The sequence below is a fragment of the Myzus persicae genome, unplaced genomic scaffold, assembly GCF_001856785.1.
Source record: "Myzus persicae strain clone G006 unplaced genomic scaffold, MPER_G0061.0, whole genome shotgun sequence".
NCBI lineage: Eukaryota > Metazoa > Arthropoda > Insecta > Hemiptera > Aphididae > Myzus > Myzus persicae.
This window is the reverse complement of record NW_019100581.1, coordinates 172,690-188,097: the sequence shown is the minus strand read 5'-3', so window position 1 is coordinate 188,097 and position 15,408 is coordinate 172,690. Positions and strand designations below refer to the sequence as shown.

The following is a 15,408-nucleotide window of genomic DNA, read 5'->3' as shown; positions in this document are numbered from 1 at the left end:
GGATGGATAACCACACGGGTTTTAGTGACAGACCTACTAATTAACCTTCAGGTTCAGGACAATAACCATAGGTGTTAAAGCTTTCATTTTTTTTTTTAACACGAACTATATTAATTATAATTTAAACTTAACTTATCATTTTTATATATTTCAGATCATTAACAATGTTGGGAGCTCAGTGCGCTTCATTCATTGCGTTATTTGTTTTCGCGTACGCCAGTTGGGCGTCAGAATACGATTGCGGGGCTCAAGAAAATGTTTCCGTTGGTTCGTCTAGATGGCTTCGGATGACTATATTTTTATTAAGTTCTACGCTGGTGGGAACGTGTGCCATTATTACTTTGGTAAGTGTTTTAAAATGTATAAGTATATTCATCTGATTATTTTATATCTTAACTATTTTACATTTAATTATGTTTTAGCAAGATTTCATGGACATTAACAATAACGAAAGTTTTAGATTAAATAATACAATTGAGTTATTTTTAAACACTACAAAAATATTGGACCCAACAGAAAACCAAATAAATTGGTATTCTTTCTCAGCGGTTTCTGTAAGAAATCTAATATATTTACGGGGATGTATTGGAGTATATTATAAGAGACTACCTATACGTGAGAAAAATATTAATTATTCATAAGTATACGGTGGGTATACTGTAAATGGTGGGCAATGAGTATAATATTTTATTATTATTTGTTTTAAATTTTCTTTTTTCCTTTTTAAATTCTGTGGTTATACCCGTTACCCGCCAGCACACCACCACCACACCACTGAAAAACTATAAAATGCAATCATAAACATAACTGATAAGTAAATAGATTGCCTGTGGAAAATATTTACAGTGGTTTTATATTATCCATATATTATATGGGAAATGTGTAGCCTACAACTTGTAGATATATTATTCTCATGTAGTTAACTAAAGTGTATTTTTGACTAATTTTCTAACAAAGGGACAGACATGTTTGTGTGATGTATTTTCCAAAAATATAGCATACTTATATTAAATTTATTATTTTCCAATACATTCCTATATATTAATCATACTCAATAACACTAGAACTTACTGTGTTTTACCTTTTATTACTTTTAGGCATTTTTGTGTAGTACTATCCTCACGTTGTCTTTGATATCAGCATTTCTTCGAATTGGTATCACCCTGAAACTTTTCATCATGGTTATCTGTGGATCACTTCATTTGTCTATATACCAAACATTACCTTTATTTCAATACCATTTTATAAGCTATAGTGATAAGTAAGCAAAAATGCAATGATTTTAAAGATATAGGTACTTGTCGTTTTATTTAATATATTACCATTTTTATTTTTCAAGTGAAATACCATGGCAGATAAAGATGTGGGCTCCGATTATTCTTTTAGTCGTTGTATTTCACATGTTAGACAGAAAAAACGAATTAGCTGCTCGAACAGATTTTTTATGGAGAGCTAAATTAAAGGTCGAACAAGAAGAAGTGGAAACCATGAGAGGTATCAACAAAATTTTATTAGAAAATATTTTACCGGCTCATGTTGCAGAACACTTTCTTCAAGAACAAGCTCTACAAGTCGGTGAAAAAAAATGAATCAATTTATTTCAAACCTAATTATTTCGTTTGAATTTTAGGACTTATATCATGAACGTTACGGTTGCATAGCAGTGATGTTTGCGTCAATTCCTAACTATAAAGAATTTTATGATGAAAACGATGTCAATAAACAAGGACTGGAATGTTTACGATTGTTAAATGAAATAATCTGTGACTTTGATAAAGTAATTACAAAATTAAACGTATTCAAACTATTCTCCAATGTTCTACATTTTTTTATAAGTCCAGGATAATGGATTTTTTTTTAAATCACTACCTCTTAAAAAAATTTAATACATTACAGTAAGATGAATATTAAACAAGGAAAAATAATAATACTTGTATGATTTTAGCTACTGTTAAAACCAAAATTTAGTTCAATTGAGAAGATTAAAACTATTGGCAGTACTTACATGTTGGCTTCTGGCCTTAGGCCCGGAAAAGAAGATAACACATCCAAAGTTGGTATTTTTTTTTCAAATTGCACTCATTGTAATTTAATTGTTATAATTTAAATAGTGGAATACAAAATAAAGTTAAATAGTATGTAATCAAGTACCTACCTATAAATGTATCCAGATGATCGGATTTTACTATTTTTATTAATCGTGAACTTCAAAAAATATGATTTATATAAAATATAATATATTCTATGTTTCTATAATGCACCTATAAATTACAGCTTAAGTCAGAAATTGGCAAATGTGCATATTATCCGAATAATCTGTTCTTGTTTTTTTTTCATTTGATTTGCGTTTTAGTTTTTTATATAATTTTAGAGTATTTTTATTTTCGTTTAGCTCTGTTAGCTTAAAAATTAGAGTGAATTGACCTCTTATTAAAATTAAAGGTAAGATTTTTACGGAGGGCTTTTCCTGGGATTTTTATTATATTTTAATTTTAAAGAGAGTTATGAGTATTTTAAGTTGTACAGACAGTTTACAGTTTTTAAATACTCATAACTCTCTTTGAATTTAAAATATAATAAAAAGCCTTTGAGAAGCTCTTCGTAATAATCTTACCTTTAATTTTAATAAGAGGTCAATTCATTGTAATTTTTAATCTAACTGAGCTAAACATGATCTGCTGAACTTAAAATTTGATATGTTACGCTCTTGTAAGGTGGAGACAACACATGCGGGTATAGCGTCCTCTTAAGGCCTAAGACTAGTTTTTTAATCGTATTATTTGTCATTAATAATTATACATTTCTAATTATCTAAAAAAAAATGTATTTAACAATTTCATTATTCTCAATAATTTTAGTACCTATAAGTTTTTTCTAGACTTAAAATATGACCATGATGTTTAATAAGTAGGTACTATTTTTCTTCTATACACCTATAAAACTAAGACTAATGTTTATCATTATTGAGTTATGTCATGTTAAATATTATATTTATATATAATATGCTAGTGTTAACTTAATTTTTTATAATATTAAAACAAATTTTTACATACATATATTCAACTATTTACGTGGCATATGTTAGTGAAGTTTATGAAACTCTTCCTACTTAATTCCACATGGGAAGCATCTCGTAAACAATCATTAGTTACCTGATCATCGGAGGCAACTAGTTGCTAGTGTATATTCAAATTTATATTTATGATAAGGGTGGGAGGCCACTATAGACACTAGTATAAGTTCCCAGTATACACCAGTGTACGTTTATTTATCACTATTATTATAGGAAACTTATAAGTTAAAAGTTTTTCTTATCTTTATACGTTTTGCACGTCGTATAACCGGCACTGTAGTGACTTCATGTGTTTCTCTTTTGATAGTTACCTACTTTATCCGTCCATCAATGGCTAATGTACAAAATATCCGTTAATGTACGAAACTTTGATTTTAAATGTCGAGTATCTACTATATCCAAGTGGTATGGCTAACGTGCAGATTACTCGGATAATGTGCACATTATCCATTTACATTTAGCCACGTTTCGGACTTAAACCGTAACATACCTATAGGTAGGCACACATAATATCACAAGATGACGACAGTGTGTGTATAGTATATATGGTATACAATATATACTATATATAATACCATATCCGTAGTATAATTATAGAAATGTTTCATTTTTTTTTTTTTTTGTAATGCGAATTACTCGTAAATCATTATTTTTATTTGAGTTTACAAACTATACCCATCTAATGATGATACATATTCAAAACTCGATAGTAGTTGGTAGGCTACAGGCATTTTCACAATTGTTGTCATACTTATAGGCATCATAATACGTATCATGTACTATTACAACTGCATTTATAGGCTGCAGTGGACAAACAGCAGGAGCACAACGTGGTGATTCTGGTTGAATTCGCCACCGCATTAATGACCATTTTAGAACAGATAAATCGAGAGTCTTTTCAACGGTTTAAACTGAGGATAGGACTAAACCATGGTCCAGTCATTGCTGGTGTGGTAGGCGCACAAAAACCACAATACGACATCTGGGGAAATACCGTAAACGTTGCATCTCGGATGGACAGTTGCGGGATTATGGGCAGAATTCAGGTATGCATTGCTATTTGTCAATGCCATTTCCGCTTATGTATTTGCAAAGGTGCAAATCTAACAATTTATTATGTGGTTTTCTTATTTAGGTCACTGAGGATACGGCAAAAATCCTAATGGCAGCTGGTTATGATTGTGAATGTCGGGGCCCGACGTTTGTAAAAGGAAAAGGCACATTGACAACGTATTTCGTAAAAACACAATGCGACCAGAAATCGAAATAATGCTCTATTTTGTGATTTATGTGTACGTAAACAATTTAAAGTGTATAATAGATTCTTCGTCCATATTTTCTTAGTTCATAGGTCAAGGATTTGAGTCAATAAGATAATGATATACGTTCGTTATATTGATAATTAAAATATAATTAATATTATATTTATATACCTATGGTACCTATTGTTATTAATAATATAATATAGACTATAATAATACCTACTATTGTTACATTATACAACAATTATGTGTACCTATGTATGATACTATGTTAGTGTTATAGAATATAATTTATACCTAACCATTAAAAATTGTACTTAAATTAACCAAATTTACTCGTCAACCAAACAAGTGAAATTGTTATTTTAGTTGTAAATTTGTGTTTTATGTTGAACTGTTAAAGTCGTATATTCATTCATAATTTTTAAACATGATACTTATGTATGTATAATATTATATAGTACATGTATGTGTTATAACTTATAAAGTGTTTAACTATCATAAATCATAATAAGCACTAGAAAATATTTGAAAAAACAAAGAATAATTCTGGCGTAGTAGTAATAACACTATTGTCTAATGGTACAAATCTTCTAGATGACTTATTATAGATATGGAATCATTTTGAAGTTTATCTAAACAAAATAGGAAGCATTAATTGATTAATTTGTATAAGTGTGTAATAATTCACTGCTATCAGACCTTTCCAATTGATAGTGTTCAAATATTATACTAAAATATTAAATGATAATTTTAAAATCATAATTATGGTTTTGTATAGGTGTTTCTAATGTAAATTATTTTTTTATATTACAATTATTGTATCTAAAAAATAAATAATTAAATGGTTAAATAATAACACACGACATACACCATATTCTAATTTATAATTATTAGTTAATATGAATGTTAATCATCTAAACATCTTCAATATTTTAGAAGTGGATTTACAACATCTTATACGAAACTTGTATATATTAAATAAACAGATGATTTTTTTTATGCAGAGTTATCTTAATTTATTGGTTTAAGTGATTTTTTTTAATTTTTACATATTATATAAGTACAGAGTGAGTAAGTATGTATGCGAAATTGCATAAAAAATGATGAATCTATTGTTTTATTAAATGCAATGATCCAAGGTCCAATATTTTGCCACTAATCACTTTAATCATTTTTCAGGGACCATTAACTAGCTCACTGTTAGATTCATTAAATGTTTAGTGAATATTTATGCAATCCAGCACTAATCTATATTTTAAAATAAATAATATAAGTACCTACGTAGCATAATCAAATTTAGACCCATCAACAATTTATTGTTGGTACTTACTGTATTTTCGTATTGACAGCTTATTATTAAAGATTAAAATTGAGATATAATATATACACATAGTATAATCCTCTTGTTCACTTGCAGTTCTAACGTCATCGGACCACGGTACCTACGTATAGTATGTTTAAGTGGTTTAAGTTATATTTTATTATATAATTATGTACGATTATATAGTAATTTAAAAATATATTATGAAAGCGTATTATGCACTTTAGCACCTGAAGTATTTTAAAACTGTAATGCTCACATAAATAATATTTGATAATCGTTGTTAAATTAGCATCAATCGGTTTTATATTATTTTATCATTTACATTTTATTCGAATAATTATTAACTAGAATAGTTCAATGAAAGTTAAAAAAATAGTAGCTGATATATTATAGTCATGTTACATCAAATGTATAATATTTGAATAAGTTACTATAACTTAGATATGTATAAATATTGCTCAAATATTGCTCAAAAAATCAAAATGTTGTATAAGCCGAGGTATTTACTGCTTGTTTCAAAAAAAAAATTTGTGATAATATCAAATACATAATAAAGGTTTGGAATATTTTACAAACAAAATAAAATATAACTCAAAGACGAAGAACGAATAATAAGATCACAGGGTGGTATTGATTACACATAGCCATATATAGGTACAACAATTAGTAACGCTCTAATAGCGCAGATAAAATGTCCAGGTTCGTCTTCGTGTTAAAATATAAAATTCAGACGATTTTCACGACTAACATAATAATAGAAACTGAAACATTTCGCACGCTCATTAGTGTACAGATGTTTATAGGTAGCGAATACAACCTGAATCAGAAATATATTTCGTTTACCATTCAATACCAACTAAAATTATACATAATTGTATAAATTGCACAAGTTTTTTTCCTATGAACGCCAAAAAAACGAATTTCTGTCAGTTTTGGTCATTTTTAAGAGCATACTATAAGTATTGATTATTTTAACAAAAGTCATTTTAGACGACTTTAGGGTGTTATAGAGTCCAGGCCCTATAGTAATTAACCTTTTGCGATCTGCTAGCTCCCTTTTGATATGTTATTGATTAGGTTTTAATTCACAGGTTCTCAAAGTTATTTCATCCACCATCCACTTTGAGAATCAATAATTTTCTAAAAGCCCCAAACATATTTTAAGCTTACCTTCTGTAGATTCATGGGAGTATACAAGAGCCCCCCATAGGCTTTTTTTTAAATGTTATAAAACAGTGTTCTCAGTCTTGGAACGTCACACGGAAACAACGAAAAAAAAATAGCTAGGACTTTTGTAAATTTTTATTTCGTCACATCCAACAGACTACAGCACCATACGATTACACTAATGACTAGTCAACATTTCTCGGAGTTTTGTACCAACCCCCTGGATGCTATCAAATAGCAACGCCACAGGGGGGGCGCTATAGCCCACCTTGAGAAAGACTGTTTTAAATAGAACAATAATATATTGAACGAGCGTCGCGATTAAAATACTAAGACGTGAGCGCGTTCGCTTTTGAATAATGCCGCCACTCTACGGCCAAGGAGGTTGGAAGCGCACTGCGGATCATATGGTGTCCCTATCGTCTCGACGTGTTCAGACTTGCTCGGACGACGAAAAGTAAACATCGGCACAGCGATTGATACTGCGATTGATAGTGCAATTGAAATTTACATACAAAAACACCGTACCTATGTCTATTGCAGTGTCAATCGACAATCGCGATTTAAACGGCTCTGTGGTGCGTCCGGCCGTCAGGGTCTCCGATCAGTCTCCTCCCCGTGTCGGAGGCCATCCGAGATCCGTCGTCGTAGTCGTTGTCGTTCGCAATAATAATTCACAAACCATCGGCCATACGAAACAGGTAAGACGTTGTGATTTATTGTGTTATTATTGTTTGTTTTCGGAACACAGGAAGTGTACTCGCGCGCGCGCGCTCTCCGCTTTTCCGCGATTCAAAATATGCCGCTGCAGCGGTGATACGCGTGTAAAGGGGGGAAAACGGTGGAAATCGAAAATCAATACCGCTCGAAAACTGCGAAAACAGAAACACCCTGACCTACTTGTCCGCGGACGTCGCTCTTGTCTACTGCAATACCCGCTATTGTTGTTGTAATTGTAATTATAATTTTTTTCACTATTATTATTGTTGTAACCCTTTGTTTCTAGTTTTTTTCTTACCATGAGTGTGTCAAAAATGAATTTTAATTCGATAGTATAAAATATTATTGTTATTATAACTGTCATAAACAGTTGCATGGTGTTGCATGCACAAGAGTGAGTCCATAAACAAAACGATAGATTTTTGAGGACACTAGAGAGGGTATAATGATCGGTGTCGTCTATCGGAGTCGCATATTTGTCACAAGGCAGGTGTTTGTCAGGGTTTTTTACAACTGTACTAAGGTAGTCTGACGGTTTGAATTTCCATTTAATTCCTAATGTGCATCAATTTGAAATGTTACCATTTTCATGGTTTCATGAATACTAATTTTAGAATAAACTTCTACTAACTTGACATTGACCAATTTAGTATAGGTATGCATGCTCAATGTCTAAAATTAAAATTTCGTACTGTATTTATTGTACTATTATTAATTGAAAACCAAATTTATGCCAAATTGTATATTTTATTATTTTTATGGAATTCTTCCTTGCTAATTCTTATTTTTAATTTCATAAATTTGGCAATTATTACTATCAGTAGATTATAACTATAATTTAGTAAGCTACTAAATTTATAAATAAACATCAATCTGTCGATTGAATGGGTTTTTTATTTTATTAGGTAATACCATTTATCTGCTTGTAAATTCTTATGTTTTAATATACTAACTAACTGATATTTTAACTTAAAATCGTTCTTTCTTTTATTTTAAAACTTTCAAAATTTAACTTTTACTTATAAACTCTATTGAGAATTTAATAACTCAAGTATTTTTTTTTATAAATGTAATACCTTCAGTATTTTTATTATTTACCTGTTCCTAGGTAGGAAAATATACATTTTTTAATAATTATCTAGATTTTAGGGTATGCAAATACAATAAATTGGCACATGTCAATATTATATTCATTATACTATTATTCTTACACCTACCTATATCTACATAAAAAGAACATTGCGACATATTAAACGTGTTTATTTGTATAAGGTGTTCCTTCCTCAGACAATTATTTCTGACCCCGATTTTGTCTTGTTCTCATTATGTCCTTATAGAACAATTTCAAGCAACAAAATCCTTGGATTTTCCTTTTTAAACTAGTTCAATATTATTAAATTTGGTATGTAACTATCTACTATATCAAAGCTACATAGTTGTAGTATTGCCACAGACTATGAAAATATAGTCTATAGTATAGTGCTTAGAATTTTATCCTATACATTATTTTAAATTGCAATCTATTCTTGGTAACTCTTGATACCATTAAGTTATCTAGAGAAAAAAAACCAACCTTCCAATAATTAGTATAATATTTATATTATTATCAACATGTTGTATTCAATAATTCTAATTTATCTCATTTCTTTGGAGTTTTAATTTACCAAAAGTACACTGAACCAAAATATGGTTGACCCAGGACCCTATTTTATCCCTATTAATAATTATAATTGATTGCCTAACACCATAATTTTGTAGCTAGTCTAACCAAAGGAGTCGACTTATCTAACAGCATGGCTACCAAATCTAGTCTAAGATCAAAGTGGGACGAGTTTGTGGACTCTTCTACAGCTACTGCTGTTGAACTTTCTGGTACAAACCAAATGTCAACTGGGGTTCGAAATGTTGTTGGTTGGCTTAAACAGGTATATTATATTTACTTTAACAAAATGTTGAGTGTAACTGAACAATTAAACATGTGCATATAATATTTATACTAGTATAATTTACTGAAAATATGCTACCTATCTGATAATATTTAAACTGTTATTCATAGCATGTACCTACATAAATTATATTTTGAATATATAATTTTAGTTTTTTGTTAAGCAAAGAACCAAATAGTTTTTTTTGTCTCTATGGCTACAATACATTTTTGTCTAAACCTAGTGGACCTACAGTTCTATAAGCCCCTAAATAAAAGTTGTCGATTTGACAAATTAGTTTGAAAATTAGCAAGCTTAATCGTTTTCAAGTTAAAATTAGGTGCCTGCCTATATGTTGATTTTGGAAATTTTTAATTGCAGTTTGAACAAAATGAATAAATTTCAAAATGTCATGTATCTATTAGGTTATAATAATTAATAAGTAATTTGTTTTGTTAAGTTTAGTTCTATAAAAATGCTGAGAAAAATTATTTTTAATAGAATTTGAATAATACATTTTTTTAAAATTAATATGTACAAGGTTACATAGGCATTTTGTATAAGTATTTAACATTTGCTAAACACAGACTAATTAATTGTGAGTGGTTAAAATTAGAAAAATGCCCTTAATTATCTATATTTGCTAGCGTCTAAAAAAATAAGGAGCATTGTCTAGCTTCAAGCTCTTTTCAAAATAATTTTTTAATATAATGAATAAATTAATATTGTTTTGAATGTATAATCATAGTACAAAACTCAATTTTTATTACCTACTATGTCAATATTTGTATTTGTTGTTTTTCAATACCCTGTATATATTTAATCATTATTTGTGGATACTCTACTCCAATTTAATTTATCTTTTATCTAAATCGTTCTGCTTTACTAAATTATATTCCGTGTATAATAAGCAGATAAGAAGTATTCTTACGATTCATTGTCATATTTTATTAAAAAATAGTTATCACATTCAGGGTACATTATTATATTTTTTACACCAGTGTAGTTGCTGTATGATTCTTATGAAAATTTAGTTTAGTTATTTTGTATTTTTATCATGTTTAGGCATCATTAGAAGTACAGCACGCTAGTTTGCGAACTCTAAGTACAATGACTGATCATATATCTGGTGCAACTCCACCTCTAATAATTCTTCACTTCAATGATGTCTATAATGTTGAACCAAGAGACCAAGAACCATGCGGAGGGGCTTCCAGGTTTTCAACAATGATCAAATCTTTTGCTCATCAACAACCTATGACATTATTCAGCGGAGATGTGTTTTCTCCCAGCATATGTTAGAATAAACATTTTACTTTAAATTTAAAACTTGTTTAAACAAATTATAAATATTTTCAGTGAGCACATTTACTAAAGGTGAACAAATGTCGAAGGTGTTAAATGAACTCGGCACACAATGTGCTGTTTTTGGTAATCACGAATTTGGTAAGTTTTAAAAAATTATTTGATTCATAATGGATAATGATTATTACTTGAACCTACCTATCTTTTGGTTTTTTTAGACTTTGGCCTTGAAGTATTATCAGAACGTGTTTCTGAAACTAAATTCCCATGGCTGATGTCCAATGTTGTTGATAATGAGACTGGTAGACCTTTAGGAGATGGTAAAATCACACATCTTTTAGATTGGCATAATAAGCGAATAGGACTAGTAGGCTTAGTCGAACGTGAGTGGTTAGACACTTTAGCTACTATCGACCCAGAAGAAGTAACATTCATAGACTTTGTGCAAGCTGGCCGGTCTTTAGGAAAACAACTCAAAGAAGATGGCTGTGATTATGTTATAGCTCTCACTCATATGCGCATGCCAAATGATATTAAATTAGCCGAAAATGTAGATGAAATTGATTTAATTCTTGGTGGTCATGATCACAATTATGATATACGAGAAATTAATGGCAGACATATCATTAAGAGCGGAACTGACTTTAGAGAATTTTCTAAAATCACTATCAACCTTGATGAGCCTAATAATTCGATTGAAGTGAAAAGAATAGAAATCACTAAAGATATTGAAGAAGACGTTGCCATGAAAGAAATTTTGGATTCTTACTTAGGTTTGTAACAAATAATTATTTATCATTGTTTCTAATACATGTAATAATCTAAAATTTGCTGCAAACCTATTTTGTTGTAAGTCAAACTTTTAGGATTTGAGGAGGACCAAGGTGTACTTTTTTTGGAAAATTGTAATACATTTTTACTTTTTAAATTTATATGACACATTTTCATTATAGTGCACACAAAAATAGGATCAGTAGTGATCTTTTAGACAAGTCTTATGGTGTGTGCGTAATAAATAATCATACATTAACATGCATATTATATTAGTAGATGATCATTATCTTAAGATTAATACTAATTGGATGTATTCCAATTGTTATCAAAGACAGTCTTAATGAGCATAAGTCATTCTTGGGATTACATAGTTAGTTAATCACAGCTCATTTAATAGTACATTTGCCTATTTGTTACTTTCAAATTTTAAGGGCGGCAATTATTTTTAGATTGATTAATAAAAGAATTAACAAATCTGAATTGTTAGAATTCATGAGCTCAGTAAATAGTTAAACTGATTAAAGGTAAAAAATTAGAATTAATCCGATTAGCCTTATTGGCAAGTCTTTGCTCGGCTAGTGGTCTTATTGTATAAATTCTAATATGAATGTTGTAATTACTTTAATAATTGCATCAATAAGAATCTTATGATTGTAATTTTTATTCGGTATAAAGTACTAATAAAATACTACTAAAAGTAAATAAAAATGTATGTACAATTTATTTTCCAGGCACAATAGAAGGAAAAATGAGTGAAGTATTAGGTACATTTACTGTTGAATTAGATGGCCGTTTTAGTCAAATTAGAACTGGAGAAACCAACCTTGGAAATTGGGTGTGTGATGTTCTATTAGCAGCCACAGGCGCGGATTTGGTAATTTTAAATTCAGGAACTTTTAGATCAGATCGTATTCATCCTCCAGGAGATTTCACTTTGGGTGATCTAGTTAATGTTGTACCAATGCAAGATCCTACTATTGTTATATTAGTAACAGGTAAATCTAACGTTTTACCAACAAGATTTTGTTATTCATGTAGTTTTACAAATTGTGTGTAATGCAATCATTATAATGATTAATGGAATATGTGTAATTGATCTAATTCTGCTTTTATTATAAATATATTTGATATATAAATAAAATTATTCTATTAACATTGTGTGTTCAGGACAACAAATTTTGGAAGCATTAGAAAATAGTGTTTGTAAATATCCTAAAACAGAAGGACGATTCCCTCAAGTATCTGGAATTAGTTTTGGTTTCGATCCAGAAGCAGAACCTGGTAATAGAATTGAACCTGATTTAGTTAGAATAGGAGACGAGTACCTTGTTCGTGATCAGACTTACAAGTTAGCAACCAAATGTTATTTACATAATGGATGTGATGGGTACACAATGTTAAAGAACTCTCCCATTATTGTATGTTTGTATTTTATTCTATTGTACTAGTATTTGATATTTTCTTATCACTTTTACTATTTGTATTCAGGTAAATGATGAAGAATGTCCTGAACTAGGGTTAGCCATCCAAAATCATTTTTCTGCTATACAAATGCGGCAAGGTAAATCACGCCGATTATCCAAACACAGACAAAGCTTAGTCACATTTTCTCGAAGGTTGGTTTACTTGTGTTTCAGGTTTTTAAATGTATATAATTTATAATAATTAAATTAACTGTATACAGACATAGTTTGGTGAAGTCAATGGAAGGAAATGAATGGGAAGGTGGGCCGTCACCACTTAGAAGAGGTTCCCTAACGTCACCAAGTTTATCCATCCATCATCATGGTTATTCACATTCTCCATCGCCACCATCTTCTACTCATCATTTTCACCATCATCATCACAAAATTAATAGACGTGCTAGCTTTGATGATCTTGAACAGCAAACTTGTCAACTATCGCCAAAAATTCAAAACAGAATTGTTAAGCTTACTGCACAGCTTAGACAAGAGATGTTAATTGATCGACAGCGTTTGGAAGATGAATCTGTTATACAGGAGGTTGATGAATTAAACAATTCTCCTCAAGGCAGCTTTGACCACTCATAAAGGCCACAAACATGGTCCCGATAGTACTTATGTTTTTAAATTATTTCTTGTTCCTTTTCCAGCCAATTCATTAAGAGGGCAATTTACCATTTTCCATTTTATTAATCTATTCTACACTATTCTATTATTGTTTTTATTTTTAATTCTGACTGATGATTCATCAAGCATCTAATAAAAATTATTTTCAATCGAATAAATATATTGTAAAACTAACTAAAATACAACAGTTGTTAATTTGTGAACATTAAGCTTAACATGTCCGGCCTCAAACAATGTCCATTTATTACATGCAATATTTTGGAAATATTCTAGTCATGAAGATTTATAATAATTGTATTTTTTATATTATTATAGTGTATTCATATATAATGGGATTACTTGTTTTTATTAAAACTTAAAATGTATGTAATTATTGTTATTAAATATGATTAATATTTTTAATTTACATTGTATTTAATGTTATATTAAAATTGTTGACTAGGTATTAATTTATTATGTTATTACTTATTATTACTATTATAAAAAATATGTTGAGAATTTGTTCATTATTTTTCAAACTTGTGTGTTAATAAAAGTGTATTTATTTGCTCATAAAAATAATTTGTTATGTTTGTTTGCAGAGTTGAGAATAGTAAAGTTCATAAACCAAATATATATTTACATATATGAGATGCAATCCATCAGGATCTTCCCTGGCTATGCCACTGATCTATATATATACATAATAGATATTTATCTATCTGTCTGTACAATTAATAGACTCAAAAACTATTAGATCGAATTTAGTAAAAGTAGTAGCTTTGGATTAATTGACACTTGGAAGGTGTTTATAGGGTATTTGTTCAACCCTTATAGCTAACTTAAGGTTAACTCATACATACATTTTTTTTTCAGTTCACGAAAAAAGAATATTTTAATAGAAAAAATACTTGGGGATGAAAGGATTAATATATAAATATTTATTTCTATAGTTAAATAATAATGAGTTGCAGTAATTTTGTTTTATATTTTAGCTTCGTAAATATTAATCTATAGGAGATTTTATTCGTGTATCTTAGACTACTGTATTTTATATTTCTCTTTTTATCATGTACAATTTCCTAATAATATTTCTAAACCCTATTTGTTTATTTAGCTTTATATGTGCTTGGAACTCTGTAGGTATCTTTTAAATTATACAATTACAGTACCTATCATATTTATAATAACTTTCTATCTCCAACACGAGCTTTGTTTAAAGAAGATGGATAGTGAAAAAAGGTAATTTTCAATAATAATCTATGTATTTGTGTCTTTTTCGATCGAATAAAAGAAAAAAAAAATGTTTAGATATCTATAAATAGGTTGCCCTTGGTTACATAGGTATTATATTACTATTACAATTTACAAATGTTATAAACATTGCATGTACGGTTTCTTACAAACATATTTATTTAAAAAAAAAACAAATCTTTGGCATGGGTTACGCCAAGTAGGTAATACGACAGTTATGTATAAATTGTCTAACACACTTCGCGCAAACAGATAATACGTTTCCCGGCGTATTGTATAGGCAAAATAAGTACATTACTGAAACGTTCAATACCTATAATAATTGTCCATTGTCCATTATTATTCCACCTTAGCTCGGAGGATTTAGTTGGATGCCTATTACCATTGATTATAAATACTAGTATTTATAATCAATGCTATTACTATGGCAGTGCTGCCGAAGACATTCGTCCGGCTAACGTTTTGTCGCTGCGCTACTGATATGCCACACGTCGCGGTTAAAGGTGCATTGCCTTCGACCGGTTCGCCCCGC

At 29.6% G+C, this 15,408-nt stretch overlaps 2 protein-coding genes across 7 annotated transcripts in view; both read left to right on the top strand.

The window, feature by feature from the left end:
• Nucleotides 1-4,532, top strand: part of LOC111034788 (adenylate cyclase type 2) — a 73,879-nt gene extending 69,347 nt beyond the window's left edge. The window contains exons 12-19 of one of the 2 annotated variants that reach the window (XM_022316164.1): nt 155-344; nt 423-554; nt 1,098-1,261; nt 1,340-1,571; nt 1,631-1,777; nt 1,946-2,053; nt 3,874-4,119; nt 4,209-4,532. In XM_022316164.1, the coding sequence (XP_022171856.1) occupies nt 155-344; nt 423-554; nt 1,098-1,261; nt 1,340-1,571; nt 1,631-1,777; nt 1,946-2,053; nt 3,874-4,119; nt 4,209-4,343 (1,354 nt within the window). In that variant the 3' untranslated portion in view covers nt 4,344-4,532. The remainder of the gene's footprint in view (nt 1-154; nt 345-422; nt 555-1,097; nt 1,262-1,339; nt 1,572-1,630; nt 1,778-1,945; nt 2,054-3,873; nt 4,120-4,208) is intronic. The other variant, XM_022316155.1, reaches the window with a different exon arrangement.
• A 2,811-nt stretch (nt 4,533-7,343) lies between these two features.
• LOC111034622 (trifunctional nucleotide phosphoesterase protein YfkN) lies at nt 7,344-13,966 on the top strand. 5 transcript variants are annotated; one of them, XM_022315932.1, is made up of 9 exons: nt 7,420-7,530; nt 9,308-9,474; nt 10,540-10,771; nt 10,834-10,920; nt 10,998-11,552; nt 12,285-12,548; nt 12,721-12,971; nt 13,042-13,169; nt 13,238-13,966. In XM_022315932.1, the coding sequence occupies exons 2-9, from the start codon at nt 9,343-9,345 to the stop codon at nt 13,602-13,604; spliced, it is 2,016 nt and encodes a 671-aa protein (XP_022171624.1). In that variant the 5' UTR covers nt 7,420-7,530; nt 9,308-9,342; the 3' UTR covers nt 13,605-13,966. The 5 variants fall into 5 exon arrangements, with proteins under 5 accessions (XP_022171616.1, XP_022171624.1, XP_022171638.1 ...); XM_022315946.1 differs by having other exon boundaries at nt 7,428-7,530; nt 9,312-9,474; XM_022315916.1 differs by lacking the exon at nt 7,420-7,530 and adding an exon at nt 7,578-8,035 and having other exon boundaries at nt 9,312-9,474.
• The last annotated feature ends 1,442 nt before the right edge of the window (nt 13,967-15,408 follow it).